Below are 25272 nucleotides of genomic sequence, written 5' to 3'. Positions count from 1 at the left end.
GGATGAAGACCTAGTGATTTTTCCTTGTTAATCTCCAAGGATTTAAGCAAGAATTGAATAACCAATTGTTGAGGAACTCTCCCTCTCTCTAGGGCACTCTCTCATTCTCAAAAATATTAGATTTTGCAATAAAAATGGTCCACAACGCCTATATAACGAAATAGGGTCGGGTTATAAATAAAACCCAGAATTGCACAGCTATGCCGCATGGGGCGTGCCGCGGCAGTGAAAAATGTGCCCAGAAAACGTTTTTCGAAGTTTTCTGGAAATCCCCACAGGCGCGCCGTATGGGGCGCAGCGGTAGTGTCACCGTCTGCCAGCTTTTGGTAATTTGGTCATAACGTCTTGTAGGAGTGTCCAAATGACGAACGGTTTAAAGCGTTAAAAACTAGACTCAAAGGGATTTAATTTTATAGGTATAACCTCCTAAGTCGTTGTATTTAGGTAGAATCATTATTTTTAAGTAGGATCATATGCGAATTGAGATATCCTTTCCACTTAATGTATCCAACTTGTTCCACACGAATTCTTGCCATTCACAAAACTCCTTACTATATTCCAACACATCTTAAACATATATTTTTCATTTCAAAAAAATATGGTTCTATCCCATGGGTCTCCTTTAATACTCGAACACGTTATTCCCAAATACCATTGGTGTACTTTAAAATCTTAAATCATTAGGAAATTTTAACGGGGCCTTATAGAAAGGTGAGATCATTGGGGTTGAAAAAGAAGGTAAGACTGATTCTCACACTATTGAGAATGTCTACTTGATAGATGGACTGAAATACAGTCTAATAAGTGCATCACAATTGTGTGATAGAGGTAGCATGGTAGCCTTCACCTCTACAAAATATTTTGTGATTAATCTTACCACTGACAAGATAGTTTTGCAGGGAAAAAGAGTGAACAAGATATATATTGTAGATCTGTCCACACTTTCAGAAAATGAAGTCACTTGCTTAAGTGTGTTGGATAATTATCCCCTCCTTTGGCACAAGAGACTTGGACATGCCAGTCTAAGTCAACTCAACAAACTAGTCTCCAAGGACTTGGTGATAGGACTGCCTAACATTAAGTTCAAGGAAGATAAAGTTTGTGAGGCTTGTGCGAGGAGGAAGCAGGTAAGATCCTATTTCAAAAGCAAGAAAGTGGTAAGCACCACCAGGACGATGGAACTGGTCCATATGGATCTTTGTGGACCAATGAAAATATTGAGCAGAGATGGTAAAAGATATGTGACGGTGCTTGTTGATAAGTACTCTAGGTTTACTTGAACATTATTTTTAATATCTAAAGATGAAGCATTTGACATGTTCACTTATTTTATTAGAAAAACTCATAAACAACTAGGTAATCAACTTGCATCAATTAGGTCTGATCAAGGTACTGAATTTGAGAATGCTATATTTGCTGAATTTTGTGATGAGCATGGCATAAATCATAATTTTTCTGCCCTAGGACTCCACAACAAAATGGAGTAGTTGAAAGAAAGAATAGGACATTGGAATAAATGGCTAGGACTATACTTCTTTCTAGTAAACTGCCCCATAGTTTCTGGGCAGAAGCCGTGAACACTTCATGTTACATCATAAATAGGTGCATGACTAGACATCTTATTGAGAAGACTCCCTATGAGTTATTTAAAGGGAGAAAGCCAAACATATCCCATCTTAGAGCATTTGGATGCAAGTGCTCTGTGCACAATAATGGTAAAGACTCCCTAGGTAAGTTTGATCCCATAAGTGATGAGGGAGTATTCTTCACATAGTAAAGCTTATAAGATTTATAACAAAAGAACTATATGTGTAGAAGAAAGTGTACATGTGGTTTTTGATGAAACTAACATTCTTTCTGAGAGGCAGGAACATGATAATGAAGCAATTGGGCTGGTAAGAAACTCAAATGAAACCACAACCCAGACTGAAGCTACACCAGAGGAAGGAACAGGTGATGGGACAGGTCCTTCCACCCAGGGCAACTTGACAGAGGGAACTGAACAAAGAGGAACTAATCCTCAAACCTCGAGGGAACCTGTCCATGAACCTGTTCCCAGCAATAAAACATTGAAGGAACATCTATGGGAAATCAGCTGGTTGTGAAACCCTACAAGTATCAAAGTTCTCATCCCATTGAGAACATCATTACTGATCCAACCTCTGGAATCAAAACCAGATTTTCTTTGAAGAATCTTTGTGCTTTTGATGTTATTTTTATCTCTTATTGAACCTAACAATGTTGTTAAAGCTTTGTAGGATGAAGACTGGGTGAATGCATTGCAAGATGAACTCAACCAATTTGAGAGAAGTCAAGTTTGGAATCTAGTACCGAGACCTAAAGACAGATCAATAATTGGCACAAAATGGATCTTTAGAAACAAAGTTGACGAAGATGGAACAGATACAAAGAACATGGCAAGATTAGTGGTTCAAGGATATAGTCAAGAGGAGGGCATAGACTATGATGAGGCTTTTGCTCCAGTTGCAAGATTGGAGGCAATTAGACTCCTTATAACCTTGGCTGCTTATATGGAATTCATTCTCCATTAAATGGATGTCAAGAGCGCCTTCCTCAATGGCTATCTAAAGGAATAAGTGTCTGTCAAGCAACCTCCGGGCTTTGAAAGCAAGGAATGTCCTTATCTTGTGTACAAGCTTGACAAGGCACTTTATGGGCTCAAGCAGGCTCCAAAAGCATGGTATGAAAAATTATCAAAATTCTTGCTTGAGCATGGCAACAAGAGAGGTAAAATTGACAATACTTTATTCTTGAAAGAAAAAGGTAAAGATCTCTTAGTAGTTCAGATATATGTTGATGATATAATATTTGGAGCAACTACTGATAAGTTAAGTAAAGAATTTGCTAAACTAATGGGGAGTGAATTTGAAATGAGTATGATGAGTGAGCTTAATTTTTTTTAGGCTTACAAATTAAAGAAAATTCAAATGGAACTATGATCCATCAACAGAAGTAAGTGAAAGAGTTGCTTAAAAGATTTAAAATGGAAGATTCCAAAGAAATTGACACTCTTATAGCAACAGCCACAAAATTGGATGTAGATAAACCTGGTTCATCTGTTGATCAGAAGTTGTATAGGGGAATGATTGGCTCTCTGTTATATCTCACTGCTAGCAGACCTGACATTGTTTTCAGTGTAGTCCTTTGTGCTAGATTTCAGGCAAATCCAAAGGAGTCTCACTTGACTGCTGTCAAGAGGATTTTGAGATACCTAAAAGGCACTACTGGCCTTTGTCTATGGTATTCAAAAAGTAGTAATTTCAACTTAGTGGGATATGTTAATACTGATTATGCAGGTTTTCTTATAGATAGAAATAGCACCTCAGGTATGACACACTTTCTTGGCTCAAGTCTTATGTCTTGGGCCACTAAAGAGCAAAATTATGTGGCCTTATCCACTGTTGAAGTTGAGTATGTTATTGTTGCCTGATGTTGTGCTCAATTTTTGTGGATTAAAGAGCAATTAATGGACTTTAGAATTGATGTAGGTTGTATCCCCATCTTTTGTGATAACACCAGTGCAATTAGTATGACCAAGAACCCGGTTCATCACAAAAGAACTAAGCACATAGATGTTAGGCATCTTTTTTTGAGGGACAACTATGAAAAGGGTTTGATCAATGTGGAATTTTGTGCTACTGACAAGCAAATAGGTGACATCTTCACAATAGCTCTAAGTAGAGATCACTTTGAAAGGAATATGTTAGAATTAGGGATAATTAAGATCACCTAAAAGGAACCAGTTCTAACTCAAACATTGGTTAGAAAATCTTTGAATTTTTGTACATAATTAAATTAGATTTTACTCAGACTCATACTTTCATCAGTATACTCTTGTTCCATATGCTAAAATATCTCATTAAACTCTAATGATATTATCTTTAATTTCTTGAAAAATTCAGATTTACACAAGAGCTTTCTCAGTGAAGAATCTAGTTCATCAAGATTACATGATACGTACTGTCCACTCTGCATATTTTGAAATAATTATATTTGGATTATGATAAAATGGAGAGTCCCATTTAATCCTAACCTCCTTGAACTTATCAGTTATGAAATGAACCAGTTTCATTCAAAAGAGTCCCAAAAATGCAATAAGTGCCTAGATTCTAGGGGGAGTCATAAATGTCTCTTCAAACTGACTCCCAGTTTGATTAGACCTCTGAACTTCTGAAAATGCAGTTGTTACCCAGTTAAACTCCTCCTCTTTATATTGATTAGGACTTAGTTGTTTCTTCACTTCAAATTTCTAAGCCATCAAACAATTCTCTCTATCTTCTCTCATCTTCCAAACATACAGATATTCTTCTTCTCTCATACCCAAACACAACAATGGCAAAACCTTTTGAGAATCCTTCATCACCACCCAAGAAAACTACACAAAAGGAGAGTGAGGGTGCCCAAGTCCATGTGAGGGGAATTGAAAAAGGAGTGGTAGAATCTTCACCCACTCCTGTTGGTTTGACTGAAGAAACTTGAACTATGATAGTATGGAGTGAGGAATCTGCTGGAGAAGAAGAAAGTGTGAGAGAAAAGGGGGAAGTGGGTTAAGGGAGCTGCTGAGGGGTTGGTTAGGTTGAGGAAGAGATTTCAAGAACCTGTTCCATCTGTGCAGGGACCCCTCGAGGACCTACTGAGAAAAGTGTCTGACAGTTACAATCCTAAAAAGAAAAGGGGGTCAAGAGTTAAAGTCACTGGTATAGCTAGGGAAAAAAAGAAGAGAAATGTTGCCTCTTTTTATCCCTGTAGAGACTCCTCCTACAAGAGGAAGAGCTACAAGGAGTCAGAAGAAGCAGAGTGAGGCTGAACTGGAAAAGGCCCAAGAAGAAAGTAAGAAAAAAGATGTTGCTAAGGGAAAGAAGAAGGTGGTTGAGCCTGTTGAGGCATCTGAAATTGAGGAGATGGACCTGGTTCTTCATAATGAAGAGGAGGCAGAATAAATGGAGGTTGTGACTCCAAAGGCAAAGAAGATCAAGAATTCCATAAAGAAGATCAAGACTTCCATAAAGAAGTCTATTTTATAGACAAAGTCTGCAGGGCCCTCTACCTTGGCTAAGAGAACCAGGTCTGCCTTGAAGTCCAAAAAAGTGAAAGTAGTAGAAGAAGAAGAATGGAGTGGAGAAGAAGAAGAAGAAGAATCTGATGTAGAGAAAGACAACATGGTTAAAATTAGGAAAAGAACCATCTTGAAAGGTAGACTCCTCGGGAACTTGGAGGAGGAAGGCATGGTGATGTTGTTGGAAAGGTTACAAATGCAGGGTTGGAGGGATATGGTCCTTCAGATGGATGCAAAAGCTTACCAGAACTGAAATTGTGGAGTTCATGGCAAACTATGAGATTAAAAATGGCAGAGTCACCATTGTGGTGAAGGGGGTAAAGTGAGTTTTGATGACAAGGAATTGGGAGAAATCTTGGGTGTACCTGCTGCAGGGTACAATGATTACAAGACACTCAAATGGCAACGTCTAGAGAATCTCCCTACGGCAAGCCATTACAAGGAAGTTTGGTGACTATGAAGAGGAGCTTGATTCCAAGGCTATATACAAAAGTGAGATGAATCCACTCCACAAAGTGTTGTTCGAATTTGTTAACAAAGTTGTGCTGCTTAGATAAGAAAGGAGGTACATTGCCACATTCATGGACATGGTCCTTACAGAATGTCTGGACAGTGGAAAGCAAATCAATTGGCTTGGATTCATCATCGAGCTTCTCGATAGGGTTTTGACTGGCACCAAAACTCATGCCATACCCTATGGGTTCATTCTCACGACTGTACTTGTACACTTCAAGGTACCCATCAAGAATTAGGAAGTTGGTACAAGCAAGGAAAACTTTGGGAAAAACACTTTGATTGCTTGTGAGTTTGAAGTCCACACCACTCCCAAAGAAACTAATGAGCCTGGTTCTTGATGATTTGTGACTTTAAAATGGAAAGTGTTCTGACATTGTGTTGGTGTTGAGCTAAGTTGACACTGGGCCTATGCTTATGAAAAGCACAGAGTTTGTCATCATCAAAAGGGGGGAATTTATTGTCCCAAGTGAAGTTTGTTTTGATGATTGATAAAGATACTCAAGCATGAACCAGGTCCATACACAGTATACACAGACACAGGCAGATTCAAGCACAAGGTATGCATGTGAAGGAGATAAACTTAAGTGGTTATATCTGATATCTCCTGAGCGAAAAGGTTTCATAAGTGATAAGGAAAAGGACTCATTACTCGGGATAACTCTATCCTAGATAAGGGAGGAGTTAAAATATGAAGATAACTAGAACTCTTCCACCATGGAAGAGTATAACATTAGAACTCTAGTTATTTCCTATTCTACTAACTCTATAAATTGCAGGATGTTCTCATTCTACAGGTACACATAAACGCTGAAGTTAAACTTGAGTTGAGAGCAAAATAACAAGGTATTTTGTAAGCAATTCTTGTGTGATTCAAGTGTGCGGACCTGAAACTACATGAACAAGATAGAAGAACCAGTTCCAAGTATCTGTCTTTTATTCTAGTTCAATTATAGTAGGGCTTTTCAAATTGTACCTTTTAGCTTTATCTAGAGATAATTGTATTAGGTACTTTGAGTATTCAAGTTAGAGTTAACTTGAAGTTGTCACAACAGTTAGAGGTTGGTTGCCACAATGGGATTAGTGGTAATCCTTAGGTTTACAAAGATTTTTGTAAATGTTGTTTTGGCTCAGTGATTTAGTGAAGTGTTGGAGAAAATCCTACTGAGTAGTAGGTCGTGATTTTTTCACCTTTTGAGCCAGGTGTTTCCCACGTAAAAATACTTGTGTTCTTTACTTTACGCATTTACCATTTCTGCAACAGTAGTATAAGGAACACATAGAAGAACCATGTCCTTCTATAATCAGTGCACATGAAAATTAGACACCACACAAATCACCCCCCTCTTGTGTGGTATTGAAGTATAAAACATCAGTATGAGTAAGGTACTAATTTCTTGGATGTGAGAGACATGTTAGTTTCATGTAGTGCACTGAAACTCATGAATTTGATGGATGAAGCATGCTCTATTCATGTATCCTGATTTGGTTTTGATTGAGTTATGAATTCATGCGTGAAGCAGGGCTTGAAAAATATGTGTTTTGTGACATGAAGTGATATCAGTAACCCTACATCAAGTTATAAGATAAACTATTTTGGTTTAAGATGTGGTTTATTTGCTGGAGGACAAACAAATTGTAACGATCGATCAACCGTTTTAATTATTTTAGTCCTGATCCCTTAATTTATTCTTAATCTATATTATATTGTGGTTGCGTGATTTTTTTGGGTGCTTTGTTTCGGGTTCAAAAGAGTTTCGGAGTGAAATGGGACACACAGTCTCTAAGTTGGAGGTTTTAGTTGTAAGAGTTGACCGTAGTTTGACTTGTGTGAAAATGACTCCGGAATGGAGTTTTGATGGTTCCAATAACTCTGTATGGTAATTTTGGTATGAGGAGTGTGTCCGGATGTTGAGTTGGAGGTCCGTAGGTCATTTCGGCATGAATTGGCGAAAGTTGGAAAATGAAAGATTTTGGAAAGATTGACTGGGAGTTGACTTTATTGATATCGGGGTCAAAATCCAATTCCGGAAGTTGGAATAGGTCTGTAATATCATTTATGACTTGTGTGCGAATTTTGAAGTCAATCGGAGAGGTGGCCTACAGGCTTGTACTACCACCTAGTATAGCTACAATTTATCGAGTATTCCATGTTTCTATGCTCCGGAAGTATCACAACGATCTATCTCGTGTGTTAGATTTTAGCTCAGTCGAGTTAGACAAGGATCTGTCTCATGTTGAGGAGCTGGTGGCCATTTTGGACAGGCAGGTTCGGAAGTTGAGGTCGAAGAACATTGCTTTTGTGAAGGTTCAGTGGAAAGCTCAACCAGTTGGGGAGGCAACTTGGGAGACCGAGCATGATATGCGTAGCTGTTATCCTAATCTTTTCACCACTTCAGGTATGTTTCTATACTTGTTCGAGGACGAACGTATTTTTAAGAGATGGGGGATGTAACGACCCAGTCGATCATTTTAAGTATTTTATCCCCGATCCCCTAATTTATGCTTCCTCTATGTTATATTGTGGTTACGTGACCTTCCTAGGTTCTTGGTTTCGGGTTCGGTAGAATTTTGGAGTGAAATGGGACACATAGTCCCTAAGTTGGAGGTTTTAGTTGCAGAGTTGGCTGTAGTTTGACTTGTGTGAAGATGACTCCGAAAAGGAGTTTTGATGGTTCCAATAGCTCCGTATAGTGATTTGGTCTTAGGGGTGTGTCCGGATGTTGAGTTGGAGGTCCATAGGTCGTTTTGACATGAATTGGCGAAAGTTGGAAAATGGAGGATTTTGAAAAGTTTGACCGTGAGTTGACATTATTGATATCGGGGTCGGAATTCAATTCCGAAAGTTGGAATAGGTATGTAATGTCATTTATGACTTGTGTGCGAATTTTGAAGTCAATCAGAGTTGGTTTGGTATGAATCGACATTGGTTTCAGAATTTGGAAGTTCGTAGTTCATAGGCTTGAATTTGGGTTACGATTCGTAGAATTTATGTTGTTTGATATGATTTTTGGTCTCGAGCAGGTCCGTTATGTGTTTTGGAACTAGTCAGTATATTCGGACGGGGGTCCCGGGGGCCCCAGGTGTGATTCAGATCTAATCCAGAACAAAATTGGACTTGTTGGATTGGTGAAGATTTCCATCTTCTGGTGTCATCGCGCATGCGGAGGGATTGGCTGCAGGTGCGGACTCGCAAAAGCGAGCTGGGGATCGCAGATGTGGAGCTGGCCATGCCCAGCTGGGGTCGCAGAAGCGGGAAAAGTTTCGCATAAATGACTTCGCTTCTGCGATAGAGAGGAGCGCAGGAGCGGCAATTGTCGCAGGTGCGACATCCCTTCCGCAGGCGCGCGTGCGCAGGTGCGGGAGAATTTCTGCAAAAGCGGAGGGGCCTGGGTAAGTGACTTGCGTATGTGCGCTTCTTTTTCCGTAGGAGAGGTCCCGCAAAAGAGGACCTCCTAGTCACAGAAGCGGATTACCTGGGCAGAAAAGGGGTAATTCTGAGGGTTTGATTCATAATTCATTTTTGGACTTAGGGAGCTCGGTGGGAGGCTATTGTTCGAGGGTTCTTCAAGGAAAATTTTGGGGTAAGGAATCCTAACTCGGTTTTGGTTAATTTACATGAATTTATTGTTAATTTCATCATGAAATTAGTGTTTTGGAGTTGGAAATTTAGGGAAAAGGTATGAAACCTTTTAGGCCAAAATATTGAGGATCTGAAAGGCGAATTGAAGTCGAATTTGGGTAATTCTTGTATGGTTGGACTCGGTATCGAATGGGTGTTCAGATTTTATAATTTTGGTCGGGTTCCAATGTCACGACCCAAACCGATGGCCGTGACGGGCACCCGGTGCCTTACTCAACCGAGTACCAATGTTACATATCATTCTTATTGTATTGTCATTGGCAAATGGGCCAAACGGGCCGTCATGGCTAACCAGAATAAACATAAGGGAATAATCAATATAAGACGACCCAATCTGACATAAAAATACATGTGACATAGGGCCTATAAGACCAAATTTACACTGAACATAGGCCGATAAGGCCGTATAATCTTTCACGTACACGATATATGTCTACAAGCCTCTAAGGATACATAAATATCATAAAGATCGGGACAGATCCCGGCCATACCAATCAATACATGTCCTAATCATACTGACCAATAGCAACTCCGGAGCAAATGGAGCGCACCAACATCTTCCGTTGAACTGATAGCCTACTTGGAGGATTCTCCACCTCTCTACCGGGACCTGCGGGCATGAAACACAGCGTCCCCGGGCAAAAGGGACGTCGTACAAATAATGTACCGAGTATGTAAGGAATGAAAATCAGTAAATAATAAACATGAGAGAAACATGGAGTAAAAGACTCGACATGTACGTCTGCATAGCTCTGTGAATCATTAATATTTACAATGTCATGCATATGTGTATAAATGTCATACCATGCATAGGTATATGCGTTCATAACATCATCAAGCCTCTGAGGGAATCCCATCATATCATTTGGGCCACTGTGGGCAAATCATCAACATATACCAGCTGATCAGGTGGTGGTGCGTATATAACGTCGTAACCTTTTCCCATATCCCATATCACATATACTTATATATACGCGTAGATAATGCCATCTGGTCATGGGTTAATGTACATGTATAAAAGCATGAAATGCATAAGAATTACGTTAATAAGATTTCTCGGAATATCATAAAATCAATATGCCTTTTGGATAAACTTTATCAAATACGTATTTTTCTATGACCCATGAACAGAAGATATAATAATAATTCACATGGGGAATCAAGAATATAGACACCCCTAATATTTCTATGAATAGAGTCATTTATGGAAGTTGTGCATTTGCTCGTTTCGTTCGTGTCGTATAGATTATACCAAAAAGAAAGAAGGGATAGCCTTAGCATACCTAAGCCGATTCTCTTGATAATCCTTCTAACATACGTTAATTGTGGCAAAACATGTAACGGCGGATCGAAGTAGGGAAAAATGCGTATGATATTCTCGAGAAAGATTGTACTGTACTTCTTTAGAATCGCAAAATCTCACGTTGCTAAGTATTAAGTAGTCTTGTAAGAGATTTGATTCTAGCAAACCCCGTATGTAATTTGTATGGAATTGTATACGATTTTGACAATTCACTAGCTCCAACCATTGTCAAATCACATATGCAATCTTTTTGAAATGTATGCTTGCATCTTCTAATCTTAAGGGGATAGACAAACATTAGCTTGCATGTGTTGAGAGAAATGGATATTATTATGCAAACTTTTATCAGAAGGCTAAAGAGAATGTGAATCACTTTGTATGCTTTAACTATGTGACACCTTGTTTCCTTGTATATGAGTCACTCATTGTATTTGTTATCCACTTCATGGGCTGCCACGTTGGTGCCTTTAACATTATCCAAATAATTCACCTTTTCCTTAATTAACTCATTAATTCTCCCATTAATCAAATAATTAATCACTTACCCACATAATTAAAAATTATCTCAAATTACTTAAAATACTACTTATTTTTAACACACTTTATACATCTTACTATCATGGTCATATGGTACCTTGTATGGTACTAATCCATAAATATGGGGTATTATAGCTTGGACCGTATTTTATCCCAAAATGTCAAATTTCACCGAAACTCATTTTGTTCGATTCGCTTACCTTTTCACCTTCACGAATTTACTTATCACTTGCTTGAAGTAGCATGACACTAATAATCTCAAAATAATTTCATTCCCGAGCTTGCGTCGATTAAATTATGATGAAACTTTAACGTACGAAAATGTGGGATGTAATATCTTATTTCCGAGCTTTCATCAATTTACTTATGGCGTACTTTCACGTATGAAAATATGGGGTGTAACATCTGAGGTGCGGGCCTAGGTTGACTTTTTAATTCCTTTCAAAGATCATAATTTCATTGTTTGAATTAGTTTCCTATTGTTATATTTATAGTATGAAATTATTTTGGCTAGATTTGAGCCGTTCGGAGTTGGATAATCGAGGGAAAGGTATTCTAATGGATTGATTTAGCGTGATTTGAGGTAAGTGACTTGCCTAACCTTGTATGGGGAAAATTATCCATTAGTATTGGTGGTGTTGTGATAATTGCGATGTGTAAAAGCCGTGTACGCAAGGTGACGTGCGTGTATACGGGCTAAATGTAAAAAATATCGATTTTTAGCTATGTAGATTCCTTTCATGCCTTAATTGAGTTACCTTAATAGGTTATAGCCGTCATTGTTAGTCTAATTTCATATGTATACTTATCTTATCTCTTACTTGATAATTACTCTACATGTTTAGTTGAAGTTCTTGTTTCCTTTATTTTGTATTCATTATTTAATTGTTGAACTCCTTACTTGAAATTGCTATTCTTGGAATATCATGTTGTTGAAAGTAGTATTGAGTTGCAAAGGCCGTGATTCCTATTGAGGTAAAGTGTTAAGCTGTGAAATATCATTCTATTGAGTTATTCTTCCGGTTGTTATTGTTGAGACTTTGTGTATATTATGGTTGAGTCGTGGACTCCTTATTGTGAAATTCTGTTATTGTTTGGTTTCTCTGGTAAGTTGTGATGTTGGGCACTTGAGGTGCGATTTATGATACGTTGTGAACTTGTGATATTGATACGCATGCGGTGGTATACGGTCTGGGTGTTGAAACGCATGCGGTGAGATAAGATGGGCTTGATACGCGTGGCTAGTAGGGGAACTACTAGAAGCCATGCAGTGTGATAAGGTGGGCTAAAACGTGGGATGCTATTTCGGAAAAAATAATTTTCAAAACTAAATGTAAATACTCATGCGGATATAAGAAAAGAATGTGAGTTACTTTTGTGATTTGGGACTACGAGGTGGTACCTCGGTAGTGGCCCTTGTTGATCTTTCTCTATTTGTTGTACTTATCTTTGGTTGCTTGTTTCCTTAACATGTCAAATCCATATTTTTCTTCCGTGTTGTATTATCTGCTTCGATTCTGTGTAGTTAACTTTTGGTAAACTCGTTATTTGTTTCATTTCCATTGTCTTTATCATTATATTGTTATATCTTTCGTCATGTTCCTTATTATTTCCAGTAGGGCCTTGAACTGACCTCGTCACTACTCTACCGATGCTAGGTTTGGTACTTATTGGGTACCGTTGTAGTATACTCATGCTACGCTTCTGCATATCGTTTTGTGCAGATCCAGGTACTTCCTATCAGTCCAGGCACTAGTGAGCTGAGTTCACATTTGGAGACTTCAAGATACACCTGCCCGCGTCCGCGGGCCTCGGAGTCCCCTTCTATCCCTTTTTATATCTTTCCTTCTTTACTAGATGCAATTGTATAGGAATGAATTTGGTATTGCCATAGAGCTTTTGACTTATATTACGCCGGGTTCTGGGCTACTGTATATACTTTGAGCTGTAGAGATTTTCCTTTTTATATATGTTGTTGGATTTTGAGATTTTTAAATTATTATTTCATTCACTTCCGCATATTTGTTAGGCTTACCTAGTCTTAGAGGTTATGTGCCATCACGACATCCTACCGAGAAAAATTGGGGTCGTGACACAAATGCTCAAAGTATAAGGGGATTTGATAAGTATAATTTATATTAACTTAATAAAATTTTGCTTGATTCTTGATAGATGATCATTATGAATTAATACAATTGTGCTTATTTTCATAGATCATGCTGATGTCCAAATATCTCATGAAGCAAAAGCTATGTTGTTACTCATAATAAACAGATATTATACTGTCGCTTGGAGGAAGACAAATTCTAAGAAAATACAAAAAATGAGAGGAAAAGGAACGCATTGGGATTCTTCCACAACTTACTGCTTATAATGATGGAACTTTAACTCTGAAACCCCTCTTGAAGCACATTCTTCCCATTTTTAAAAGACACGTTCTATTACAATTACAATCTATCAATTACCATTACTCACTAGACGTTACCCTTCCTATTTCTATTGCCCAATGTCAGTTACTAATGATTGGTTATTATAAATACTACACATCCTCTTTAGATAACTTTCTTCTTTTTCTTCATTACTGATTTCTCTCCTTTTCGTTCGAAGCTCTGTGTACATAAAGCTTCTTTCTTCGTTTCCTTTTTTTTTCTTCCAATGTTGGTTCTTTTGTCATACTTATATTATTTTACTATATAATATTTTTGTGCATAATTTTCATTTTCACTGTTTTTAAAATAGGGAAGAGATAAACATATGACGTTATTTGTGGACAGTACTTGTAAATTCAAGTTCAAGCTTGATGATGAGTACGCTACTATTAACGATATTATATATGTTTACCCGAAAAATCGGATAACGTTGAATTTATGTATGGTTCTAAGGACAAGTAGATTCCTTTGATATGAAAATAACAATACACGTATTTATAGTGCAAAAATAGAAGATGATGAACAAAGATATCAGGTGAGCTTTAGAAAGATAAACACAATGAATTCTTAATTCCAGTAAAAAGTGTGTTCTATTACAAACTCTGTCCTCTTTTATAGCCAAGGATCACTCTTTTATCTATAGCAACATGATGGAATAAATATTACTAGTGGTGGACCCATGATGGTATGTCACCTCCTTATTTCCCGCAGAGATTCTCTCCTTTGGTGCGGTTGTAACAGCTTTTTGTCTGTGAGCTCGATACCGACTCGAGCTCGGTATCGGATCGGAACCCCGGCCTTGGTTTCGAGCTAGGTGATCACTTTTGGGCATCGATATTCGGGACCTGTATCGGTTGATGTTACCATGGTCGATTCGAACGCCCGAGCTCGACGCCCCCATCTCGGAATTCGTTTGGGGTCTCCATGAAGATACCCCTCGATTGAGATGCCATCCTCGATCGATCTTCATGACCGAGGATCGGTTTTAACCGTATACAGATAGCCCCCTCGTTTCTTGGAAAGGAATGACGAGAAACGATGTGATTTCCCTAAGGTTCGACCGAATCGATAATGACGTTTCTATCGGCTTTGACTATGATGTGCGTGATAGCCGTCCCATCGATTTGGTTTTATCGAGGCATTTAATGTGTGTCAGTCGGCGGTCGGCCACCGCTAGAAACGAATCGCCATGCCTTATAAATGGTTTTTCACATATAATGTCTTCCACTTTTGTGCTTCCTCTTCTCCCAAATTCTCTTTGATTAGTCTCTCTTATTTCGTTGCTTTAGTGCCGCTTATACTAGAGTTTCGGTGCTGTCCCCTCTTTCACCTTTCTTTGCGACTTTTTCTTCTCGTATTAATGGCGAAAACTTCAAAAATCGTACCTCACAAGGAGAAAGCTTCTTCCTCACGGTCGTGTGACGATAAGGCACCGACTGAGCCGTCTGTTCAAGATTATATTCCCGGCCCGTGTATTTTAAAAGCTGATTTTAAGGTGGAGAATCCTTCGTCCGTTCCGGGTCGGTGTGAGCATGTATCGATGTATATGTGCTCTATAGCGGAGGTTAACCTCGAGGCCGTCAGGAAAGACTGCGGCTGGGGTTCTGAGGTTGTGATACAAATCCCCTCCTCCGATGAGAGCGTCACTACCTATGTGGAGGAATTTCTGAGTGTTTACATCTATCCCTTTACGTTGGGAGCTGTCGATCCCGTGAATTTTGATTTCTGCAGGAGATATCTGGTCACCCTCGGCCAAATTCATCCTTCCTTATAGCGTATAGTCATCTTATTGCGTTTCTTCTCTATCAAAGCCGGAGGGTTGGATTTTTCTCTGAGCCACCTTATACGACTGTATCGGCCTCAGATTTATCGTGGACTTATTAGGCTATATCGTCGGGCATCGAAGGCTTTGATGTCGAGCATCAATGAAGATAAGGTTCGAGGCTTGATGGGTCGATATGTTCGAGTGAGGACTCGTGATCTTATCCCGGTGGAAAAGATGTCGTTTCCTGAAAAATGGAACTTCGACCGTAAGTGATCCGTGTTTGCTTTTCGTGTCTTTTTCCGTGTTTGCTAATATTATTTTCTGATGTTCAGCTGCACCTTGGATGCCACAAGCTGTGCCTGATCTCGAGGATTGGGTTCGAAAGTTAGCCTCGACTTCATCCTATGCCGAGCGCACTTGGCGTGATTTGGCTAAAGGTAGATGGGAGGCCAAGAATCGTGGTGAGGTTTGGTTCCTGTTTCCCTCGAGGTATATTCTGCGTTCATTTCATTATCGATTTTTTCCTTGTATATAGGTGTAACTAGGGATGCCGTTCTGCGGCCTTCGAGCGTTGATGAAGGCAATAAGCCCCCGGCCCTGGAACAGGGAAAAGAAAAGAAACGAAGGGCTTCCTCTCGGCCGGAGGACCCTAAGCCCAAAACTCGAACGGTGAGGAGAAAAATCATTGCCCTTTCGATCGATTCGGTCCATCGACTGAGGGAGGAAGAAGAAGAAGAAGAAGATAGCTCCTCGGCTTTGGTAGTCCGACCTGCGGAGGCAGTCGAGGTTGTTAGAGCTGCTGAGCCGATGGCGGCCGTGCCCATCGGGGTTGGTTCCGAAGACCTAGGTCTCGATTGGAGTACTCCGAGTGATTTGCTCGGGGCAATGGCAATGGTTCATTCACCTTCCCTTCCGTCTTTTTCTGAGGAGGCGTTGAAGGAGGCTCGAGAGCTGAAGACTCCCGATATTGGTGCTGGCTCAGGTGCAGCGGATCCTTTTAAGGATTGTTTTACCAGTGTTGATGACAGTTCCGATATCGGTGATGCTTCTCTTTTGTTAGAGGAAGCTCAACGTTTTATTACTCGGGTAATGATTCTTTCGTACTTGGCTTCTTTGTTCTTTTCCATACTTGGCGGTTCCGATATAGGTGATCTTTTTTTTTTGCTTTATTGGTGTTGATGACAGTTTTTAACTGTGCAGGCCATCGGTAGGTTTCGAGTTGATCTTAGCCAGTGTGAGGCCGAACTCCGGAAGGTCTTAGGTGAAAGAGATGACCTTCGGCTTCTTTGTAGCAAAAAGGAGGAGGTTATCAAGAATCTTCAAGCGGATTTGGCTAAGGTTCGTGAAGAAAGGGTTGAGCTCGATCAGCAGGTGAGTCTTGTTCTGTTAAAGTATGGATTCGACTCGACTGTGGAAGTTAACCATCCGTTGTCTCAGTTGCAGCAAAAGATCGAGAGGATCGGGCTACTTCGAGAGGAGGTCGATCAAATCCGGGCCGAATGCAACCAGTGGAAGGAGACTATTGACCGCCTTGCAGCAGAGAAAGAAACCATCTTAACCAAGTTATTATCAGCCGACGTTAAGATTCGAAATGTCAAGCAAAAGGTGTTGGTTCAGACTAAGAAAATCGATGAGCTTGAGATACGACTTGATGAGGCTAAGGCGGAGGTTGAGTCGTCGAAAGTTTTGGCGGATAAGTCTATTGCTGTATATCGAGCTGATGCTGAGGCCGCTCAGGTGGAGGCCCGGGAAGCGGCGAAGATTGCCGATGCTCGAGCTCATTGGGTTGCCGAACTTGTTAAGTGTAGATCTCGGAGGGAGACCCTCAAGGAGATTCATGCTCGAGGTTTCGATCTTACCGAAGAGGTAAGAAAGGCAAAAGAGCTTGAAGCGGAAGCTAAAGCCTTGGCTTCTGATGATGATGACGATGATAACGATGATGGTAGCAAAAGCGGGTACGAGGGTGGGGAAGACCCCGACCCAGAAGATTAGAGTCTAATTCTCATTACCTGTAAATTAATTACGTAGGCAATTTTGTATATATATGACAAGGTTGATTTTGCTTGTTGAATTGATGATTATGTGGTGGTTAACGTAAACTCTGAGTAAACGTAGCTTTTTTAATATTTCAAATTCGACTGGGTCCTTGTTCGAACTTGGCAGCCCGTAGGCTCAATGGTCGACTGAGTATTTCGAACATGATATAGGAGTAGCCCGTAGGCTTTAATGTTCGAGTGTTTATTTCGAACTCAAGATTATGTGATAGCCCGTAGACTTAATATTTGAATGATTATTTCGAACTCGAGATAATGTGGAAGCCCGTAGGCTTAATATTCGAGTGATTATTTCGAACTCGATGTTGAAGAAACCCGTAGGCTCGACGGTCGACTGAGTATTTCGAACATGATATAGGAGTATCCCGTAGGCTTAATGTTCGAGTGTTTATTTCGAACTCGAGATTATGTGGTAGCCCGTAGGCTTAATATTCGAATGGTTATTTCGAACTCGAGATAATGTGGAAGCCCGTAGGCTTAATATTCGAGTGATTATTTCGAACTCGAGATAATGTGAAAGCCCGTAGGCTTAATATTCGAGTGATTATTTCGAACTCGAGATAATGTGGAAGCCCGTAGGCTTAATATTCGAGTGATTATTTCGAACTCGAGATAATGTGGAAGCCCGTAGGCTTAATATTCGAGTGATTGTTAATTCTGGTTGCATAATAAATCTCAAGCCATTGTACATATGTTTTGGGGCAATCTAATATGAGCATGGTTTATTTTGACCATTTTGGCTCTTACAATTTTTCCTCTATTGTTGAGAGAAGACTTTGTTGCATCTGAACTCGATGTATTTGAGGACCTGGTGCCCCCCGGTATTCGAGGCCGTTTGGGCTAAGGGTCGAAAGCCTCGGATACTATTTTGACAGCGCAGCACGATCGATGGTTGCCTCATTAAAAACCTTGCCGCAAAAAACCAATTTGGGAAAAAGCCGGTCTAAGGAAAAAAGAGTGCAACACGCGCTTTTGAGTAAAAGAATACTTCTGTTCTTTGTTCGAACTTCTGTACGGGACAGTTGAATAAGGTCGGACCTTAGCAGTAGTACCGTTTTAGATGTGATACATTCCAACTGCTTGATAGCTGTTTGCCGTTTATGATGCCGAGCCTGTACGATCCTTTCCCAAAGTGCTCGAGCACCTGGTACAGTCCTTCCCAATTTGGTCCTAGTTTTCCTTCGTTTGGATTCCGAGTATTGATGGTGACTTTCCTTAACACCAAGTCCCTTGGCTTGAAGTGGCGAAGTTTAGTTCTTCGATTGTAATACCTTTCGATTTGTTACTTTTGGGCGGCCAACCGGATGAGGGCAGCTTCTCGTCCTTCGTCCGATAATTCAAGGCTGGTGTTCATAGCCTCGTTATTTGATTCTTCCATCATGAATCGAAATCTGGGACTAGGCTCTCCGACCTCGACTGGTATCAATGCTTCAAAGCCATATACTAAGGAGAATGGGGTCGCCCCTGTACTGGATTTCGATGTTGTTCGGTATGCCCAAAGGACTTCGGGCAGGATTTCTCTCCATTTTCCCTTAGCATCGTTCAATCTCTTTTTCAGATTTTGAAGAATAGTTTTGTTTGTTTATTCGGCTTGTCCGTTTCCACTGGGGTGGTATGGGGTTGCTAGTATCCTTCTTATTTTGTGGTCTTCGAAGAACTTTGTGATTTTGTTGCCAATGAATTGCTTCCCATTATCACATACTATTTCGGATGGTATCCCGAATCGGCATATGATATGATCCCACAAAAAGTCGATAACCTATTTTTCTCTTACTTTCTCAAACGCCTGCACTTCAACCCATTTAGAAAAATAGTCAGTCACAAACAAAATAAATCTGGCTTTACCTGGGGTCGATGGTAGGGGACCGACGATGTCCATTCCCCATTTCATGAATGGCCATGGCGATAGGACCGAGTGAAGTTGTTCTCCGGGCTGATGGATCATTGGAGCAAACCTTTGACATTTATCGCATTTACGAACAAATTCTTTTGCGTCTTTGCCCATGTCGATCCAATAATACCCTGCTCTGATCACTTTTCAAACTAACATGTCGGTACCGGAGTGATTGCCACAAGTTCCCTCGTGTACTTCCCGGAGGATGTAATTGGTATCTCCCGGACCTATGCATACTGCCATTGGTCCATCGAATGTTCTTCGATATAACGTTCCGTCCGCAGTCAAAGTGAATCGAGCAGCTTTAGTTCTAAGGGTCCTGGACTCTTTGTGGTCTGAAGGGAGCTTTCCGTTTTTTAAGTATTCAATATACTTGTTTCTCCAATCCCGGGTTAAGCTGGTAGAAATTATTTCAGCGTGCCCTTCTTCGATTACAGATCTTGAAAGTTGAACGACAGTTTCCGAGTTCAAATCATTCACCTCGACCGATGATCCCAAATTAGCAAGCACATCGGCCTCATTATTCTGTTCTCGTGGAACATGTCGTAGACTCCATTATTTGAAATGGTTCAAAGTGACAAGCAGTTTGTCCAAATACCTTTGCATTCTGCCTTCTCGGATTTCGAAGGTTTTGTTTACTTGACTCACCACTATCAAAGAGTCGCAATTGGCCTCAACGACCTCCGCTCCCAGATTTCTAGCTAGCTCGAGACCTGCAATTATGGCTTCATACTCGGCCTCGTTGTTAGTTAACCTGATAGTTTTAATAGCTTGCCTAATAATGTTACCCCCGGGAGATTTTAAAACTATACCTAGCCTGGACCCCTTTACGTTCGAAGCTCCGTCCGTAAAGAGGATCCATGCCCTTATTGATAAATTTGATTTTAACAGTAGTTCTTTTTCGACTTCGAGTGCGAGGGTCGGCATGAAATCGGCCACAAAGTCTGCTAAAATTTGAGACTTGATGGTTGTTCGAGGCCGATATTCGATATCGTACCCGCTGAGTTCGATGGCCCATTTGGCCAATCGGCCCGATAGTTCAGGCCTATGCAAAATATTACGAAGTGGGCAGGTGGTTAATACGCTTATGGGGTGGCATTGGAAGTATGGTCGTAATTTCCTAGAGGCGCTAACCAGCGCAAGCGCCAATTTTTCCAAGTGCGGGTATCTAGTTTCTGCTTCCCCTAAGGTCCGACTTACATAGTAAACAGGAAATTCCGTACCTTCCTCTTCTCGAACCAGGACACTGCTTATGGCGACTTCTGATACTGCCAAGTACAGGTAAAGTTTTTCGTCAGTTTTTGGAGTATGCAGCAGTGGTGGGTTCGATAGATATCGTTTCAGTTCTTGCAACGCTAGTTGGCATTCCGGTGTCCAAGCGAAGTCGTTCTTCTTTTTGAGTAGAGAGAAAAATTTGTGGCTTCGATCCGATGATCTCGAAATGAATCGGCCTAAGGCTGCTATTCTTCCTGTTAACCTTTATACAGCTTTCACGCTGTTCACGATGGTGATGTCTTAAATGGCCTTGATTTTGTCTGGGTTAATCTCGATTCCCCGATTTGACACCATGAAGCCGAGGAACTTGCCCGAGCCGACTCCGAAAGCACATTTTTCGGGGTTGAGCCTCATGTTGTATTTCCTCAGAATATCGAACGTTTCCTGCAAATGGGCCAAATGGTCCTCTGCGCGCAGGGACTTGACTAGCATGTCATCAATATAGACTTCCATTGATTTACCTATTTGTTCTTCGAACATTCTATTTACTAGGCATTGATAAGTAGCTCCTGCATTTTTTAGCCCGAAGGGCATTACATTATAACAATATGTTCCATATCTGGTTACAAACACAGTCTTTTCCTGGTCTTCCGGGTTCATCTGGATTTGATTATACCCGGAATAGGCATCGAGAAAAGTAAGGATCTCGTGGCCGGCCGTGGCATCGATCAAGTGATCGATGTTGGGCAGTGGATAAGAATCTTTGGGGCATGCGACCACATTGGACAACCATTCGTGGTATTTTACCTCTCTAATGGATCCTATTTTGAGCAGTTTACTTACCTCATCTTTTATGAATGCGTGCTTCACCTCGGATTGGGGTCTTCTTTTTTGCTTCACCGGTTTGAATCTAGGGGACACACTTAGTCGATGTGTCGTTATGTCCGGCGGGATTCCTGTTATATCTAAATGGGACCAAGCAAAGCAATCGATGTTATCGATAAGAAATTGAATGATTTTTTTCCTGAGTTCGGGTCTCAAACCCCTTCCCAGGTATACCTTTCGTTCGGGCCAGTGATCGGTCAAAATGATCTGCTCCAATTCATCGGGGGTCATGAAGGATCGAGGGATCCACTGATCACTATCTTCTTCGATGCTCTGCTTATCTGGCTAGGTCGGGGCCGATGTCTTTGGTTGCTATTTGGCGTTCCGGTCTTCGACTGTGCCTCCTTTTGAACCCGATCCATTCACTGGCGAAGATGAAGATGTTGGTTTTGCTTCTTCGATGGAGAACATTTCCTTTGCGGCTGGGTGTTCTCCGTACACTATTTTGACACCTGTCGGTGTTGGGAATTTGAGGACCTGGTGTAGGGTCGAAGGTACAGCTCTCATGTTGTGGATCCACGGCCTTCCGAAAAGGGCGTTATATCTCATATCGCCTTCGATCACGTGAAACTTTGATTCTTGAATTGTTCCGGCGACGTTTATCGGTAGGGTTATCTCGCCTTTGGTGGTTTCGCATGCCATATTGAATCCGTTTAAAACCAAAGTTGCGGATACGACCCGGTTTTGTGGGCCGAGCTGTTTTACGACCTTCGATCTGATGATATTGGCCGAGCTACCTGGATCAATTAACACACGCTTAATTTTAATTTTATTCATGAGTACGAATATTACCAGTGCATCGTTATGGGGTTGGATGATTCCCTCTGCATCTTCATCATTGAACGATAAAGTCCCTGAGGGAGTGTAATCTTGAGTTCGAGATCGCTTTTCCCTCGCAATCGACGTTTTAGCACGTTTGAGCATAGGTCCCTGAGGGGTATCGACGCCGCCGATGATCATGTGAATGATGTGATGTGGCTCTTCTTCTTTGTTTTGCTTGCCGAAGTCCTTGTTTTTGAAATGGTTCTTAGCCCTATCACTCAAAAATTCCCTGAGGTGCCCTTTGTTAAACAAGCGGGCTACTTCCTCTCTTAATTGTCTGCATTCTTCCGTTTTGTGACCATGGGTGCCATGGTACTCGCATATTTGATTGGGATTCATTTGGGCCGGATCGGTCTACATGGGTCGAGGCCATCGGGTATCTTTGATGCGTCCGATGGCCGATACGATGGCGGATGCATCGATGTTGAAGTTATATTCCGATAATCGAGGAACTTCTATAGGATCGGCATGTTTATCAAAACCTCTCAACTCTACCCACTAATAGCATGTTTGGCCAAGCTTCTCCAATACTAGAAGTACTTTTTTTCAAAAAATATGCTTTTTTTTAAAGTTGACGTGTTTGGCCAAGCTTTTGGAAGAAAAAAAAGTATTTTTGAGAAGAAGGATAGGCAATTTTGGAGAAGTAGAAAAAAATAGCTTCTCTCCAAAAGCACTTTTTTGAAAAGCACTTTTGAGAAAAATACACTTAGAAGTAATTTGTAAAAGATTGTCCAAACACTAATTGCTGCACAGAAATACTTTTCAAATTAATTAGCCAAACACAAACTACTTTTCGCCAAAAGTACTTTTGAGAAAAGCACTTTTGAGAAAAAGCACTTCTCAAAATAAGCTAATTTTTGCAGCTTTATCAAACAGGCTATTAATCGTCAACTCAGCGAGCTTGGCATGTAGCTGAGTGGATTTTTGACTATGTGCCATTTTCTCTTGCTTTGATTGCTCTAGACGGGCTTCGAGTTCTTCCATTTGAGCAAGTTTGGCCTCTAAAATCGAAAGTCGCTTAGTAAGTTGGTTTCGTGCAACTTGAAGAATCTCCTTATCTAGTATCATCCTTTGCAAACCTTCGGAGGCAAGAAGGTTAGTGTGCAAATTTATATTTAAAATTGTCAAGGATGATGAAAACTAAGTGTAAAGAATAGGAGAGGAAGATGAATGATACCCGAGCAGAAAGATGCATGTGGATTAAATATTTGGCAGAAAGAGCATTCAACTTTCTCCAATCCTTGTCTGTAGCTAGAGATTTCAAGTATTTAGCTATCCCAACCGGTTTGGAAAGTAAATGGCACTCGTCCAAAACTGTAAAAGTAACACTACATTTTCAATTAGGGTTTCAGATAGAGGCCGAAAAGGCATTTTCTATATTCTCTTGATCGGATGATCGGGAGAAACGTACACCTTGTTCTTGTTTAAGGTAGGTCGTGGTGAGACAGGAGTTGTTGGTGTAGTAGAACTTGGGGGAACATTAGAAGCATAACCCTTCTGACCAGCAGCGATAATCGGAGCCCGAAAATGGGAATCGGCTACTATAGCCAATTTGTACTCTCAAAAGAGTCCATCCACGTCCTCCGGTTGGGCTATTAGTTTTTTTCTTCTTTTTCTCTGAAGAGAAACCATTTCGGTATTGTCCTTGATTTCATATTCATCAAGGACCACCATGGCCGGTCCTTCTAGGATCTCCTCCGTGACCAGGGGCTTCTCTTTAGCCTCAATTTTTAGAGAGATATTTTCTTTTTGGTTCTTTCTCCTTAGGATGAGGACTGAGGGAAGACGCACTTTCACTAGAAGCAAGAGCTGCGTCACGAGCAGTTTTTGACCAAGAACCTCTTGAGCTACCTTCAAATCGTGTAAAACCTCGATGGGCGAAAAAATAGAAGACCCATTTGGAAGGCCTAAAGTAATAATATGAAAGGTTATTATTACATGAAGGCAAATGTCAAGAAGGAAAAAATGAAGCTTTTCTTACCGTGATCTTTCGCCTTTCGGATCTTCTTTGTTGAGATTACTTCCACATGCGGAGATCTAGTGTAAAAGTATCCAAAACGTTTTGAGCCCATAGGGTTAGGTCCTCTACTACTGGGGAAACTCAGAGAGTGGCTAAAATAAAAGGAAGGAAAGTTTAGAAGAGAGTGAAAATATTTTCAAAAATAACATTCGAAGAGATACTTGAAAAAACTTACGAGTGTAGTTCTAAGATTCAGGAATAGGGGATGTTGATGCCGGTAAAATATCTCTAGGAACAACAACAACAAATCTCTCCATCCTGCCACGGTCATTGTCATCATCCACACAGGAATAATGGCGTTATAACCATGTTTTTCTGAGTTTGATCATTCCTCCTCGGAAGACCTTGGGAGCATAAATGAGGATTAGATGCGCAAGGGTAAGGTTTTCCTGTGTCTAGGCACACATGTACCGGTAGCAAGCTACCATACGCCATATCGCCGGTCCCACTTGAGCCAAGCAGACTTGGTAGTTCCGGGAAAGTTCCAGGATAATCAGGTGTATTTCTTTGCCAAATCTGAGAGTAAAAGTATATGTATAAACAAAAATATGCCCTGATTTGCTGAAAGTTACCCTATCCACTTCAAGGGGGCCAGAGGATTCTTCCAATCGCAATCCTCCTTCACGACGGGAATACTCGTCAAGCGAAAGGAGGAAGAATATTCGCCTACGGCTTTGTTTTTGTCGTTGTCGGGGTCAGAGGATATTCTTTGGACCAGTAGATCCTTTTTGAAGGACCATTAAGAAGGGATAATTGTGTTTGTTGTGGGAAGTCCACTGTCAGGTTTCTTGGACTTTTGGATGGCCCGCCTTCGATGCAAGTCTTGATGCCGGTTGATGAAAGTAGGGATGAAGTCAAATAAAGATTGTGTTGTTTAGTGGTTGAAGAGGGGTTGCCATGGAAAGAAATAGCATAACACATGATGATGAAGGAAGTGTGATATTCAAATTTGAAGGTTTTGTTGAGAAAATGGAATTGCAGAGAAGTTTTAAGGGGGCACATTAAAGAAATGTGTAAAGTAAAAGATGAAATTGGAGGAAAGAGAGGAAATTTATAGGTAGTTAAGTATAAAGAGCAGCTGGCAAAACTGCATGTCAAATCACAGGACAACACAT

At 40.6% G+C, this 25272-nt stretch overlaps 1 protein-coding gene across 1 annotated transcript; it reads left to right on the top strand.

Moving 5' to 3' along the window:
* Positions 1 to 2083: 2083 nt before the first annotated feature.
* On the top strand, positions 2084 to 2552 carry LOC138900077 (uncharacterized mitochondrial protein AtMg00820-like). The gene is made up of 2 exons (XM_070186783.1): positions 2084 to 2209; positions 2259 to 2552. The coding sequence occupies exons 1-2, from the start codon at positions 2084 to 2086 to the stop codon at positions 2550 to 2552; spliced, it is 420 nt and encodes a 139-aa protein (XP_070042884.1).
* The last annotated feature ends 22720 nt before the right edge of the window (positions 2553 to 25272 follow it).

This window comes from Nicotiana tomentosiformis, chromosome 10 (assembly GCF_000390325.3).
Source record: "Nicotiana tomentosiformis chromosome 10, ASM39032v3, whole genome shotgun sequence".
In the NCBI taxonomy this organism is placed as follows: domain Eukaryota; kingdom Viridiplantae; phylum Streptophyta; class Magnoliopsida; order Solanales; family Solanaceae; genus Nicotiana; species Nicotiana tomentosiformis.
This window is presented reverse-complemented; position numbering and strand designations above follow the sequence as displayed.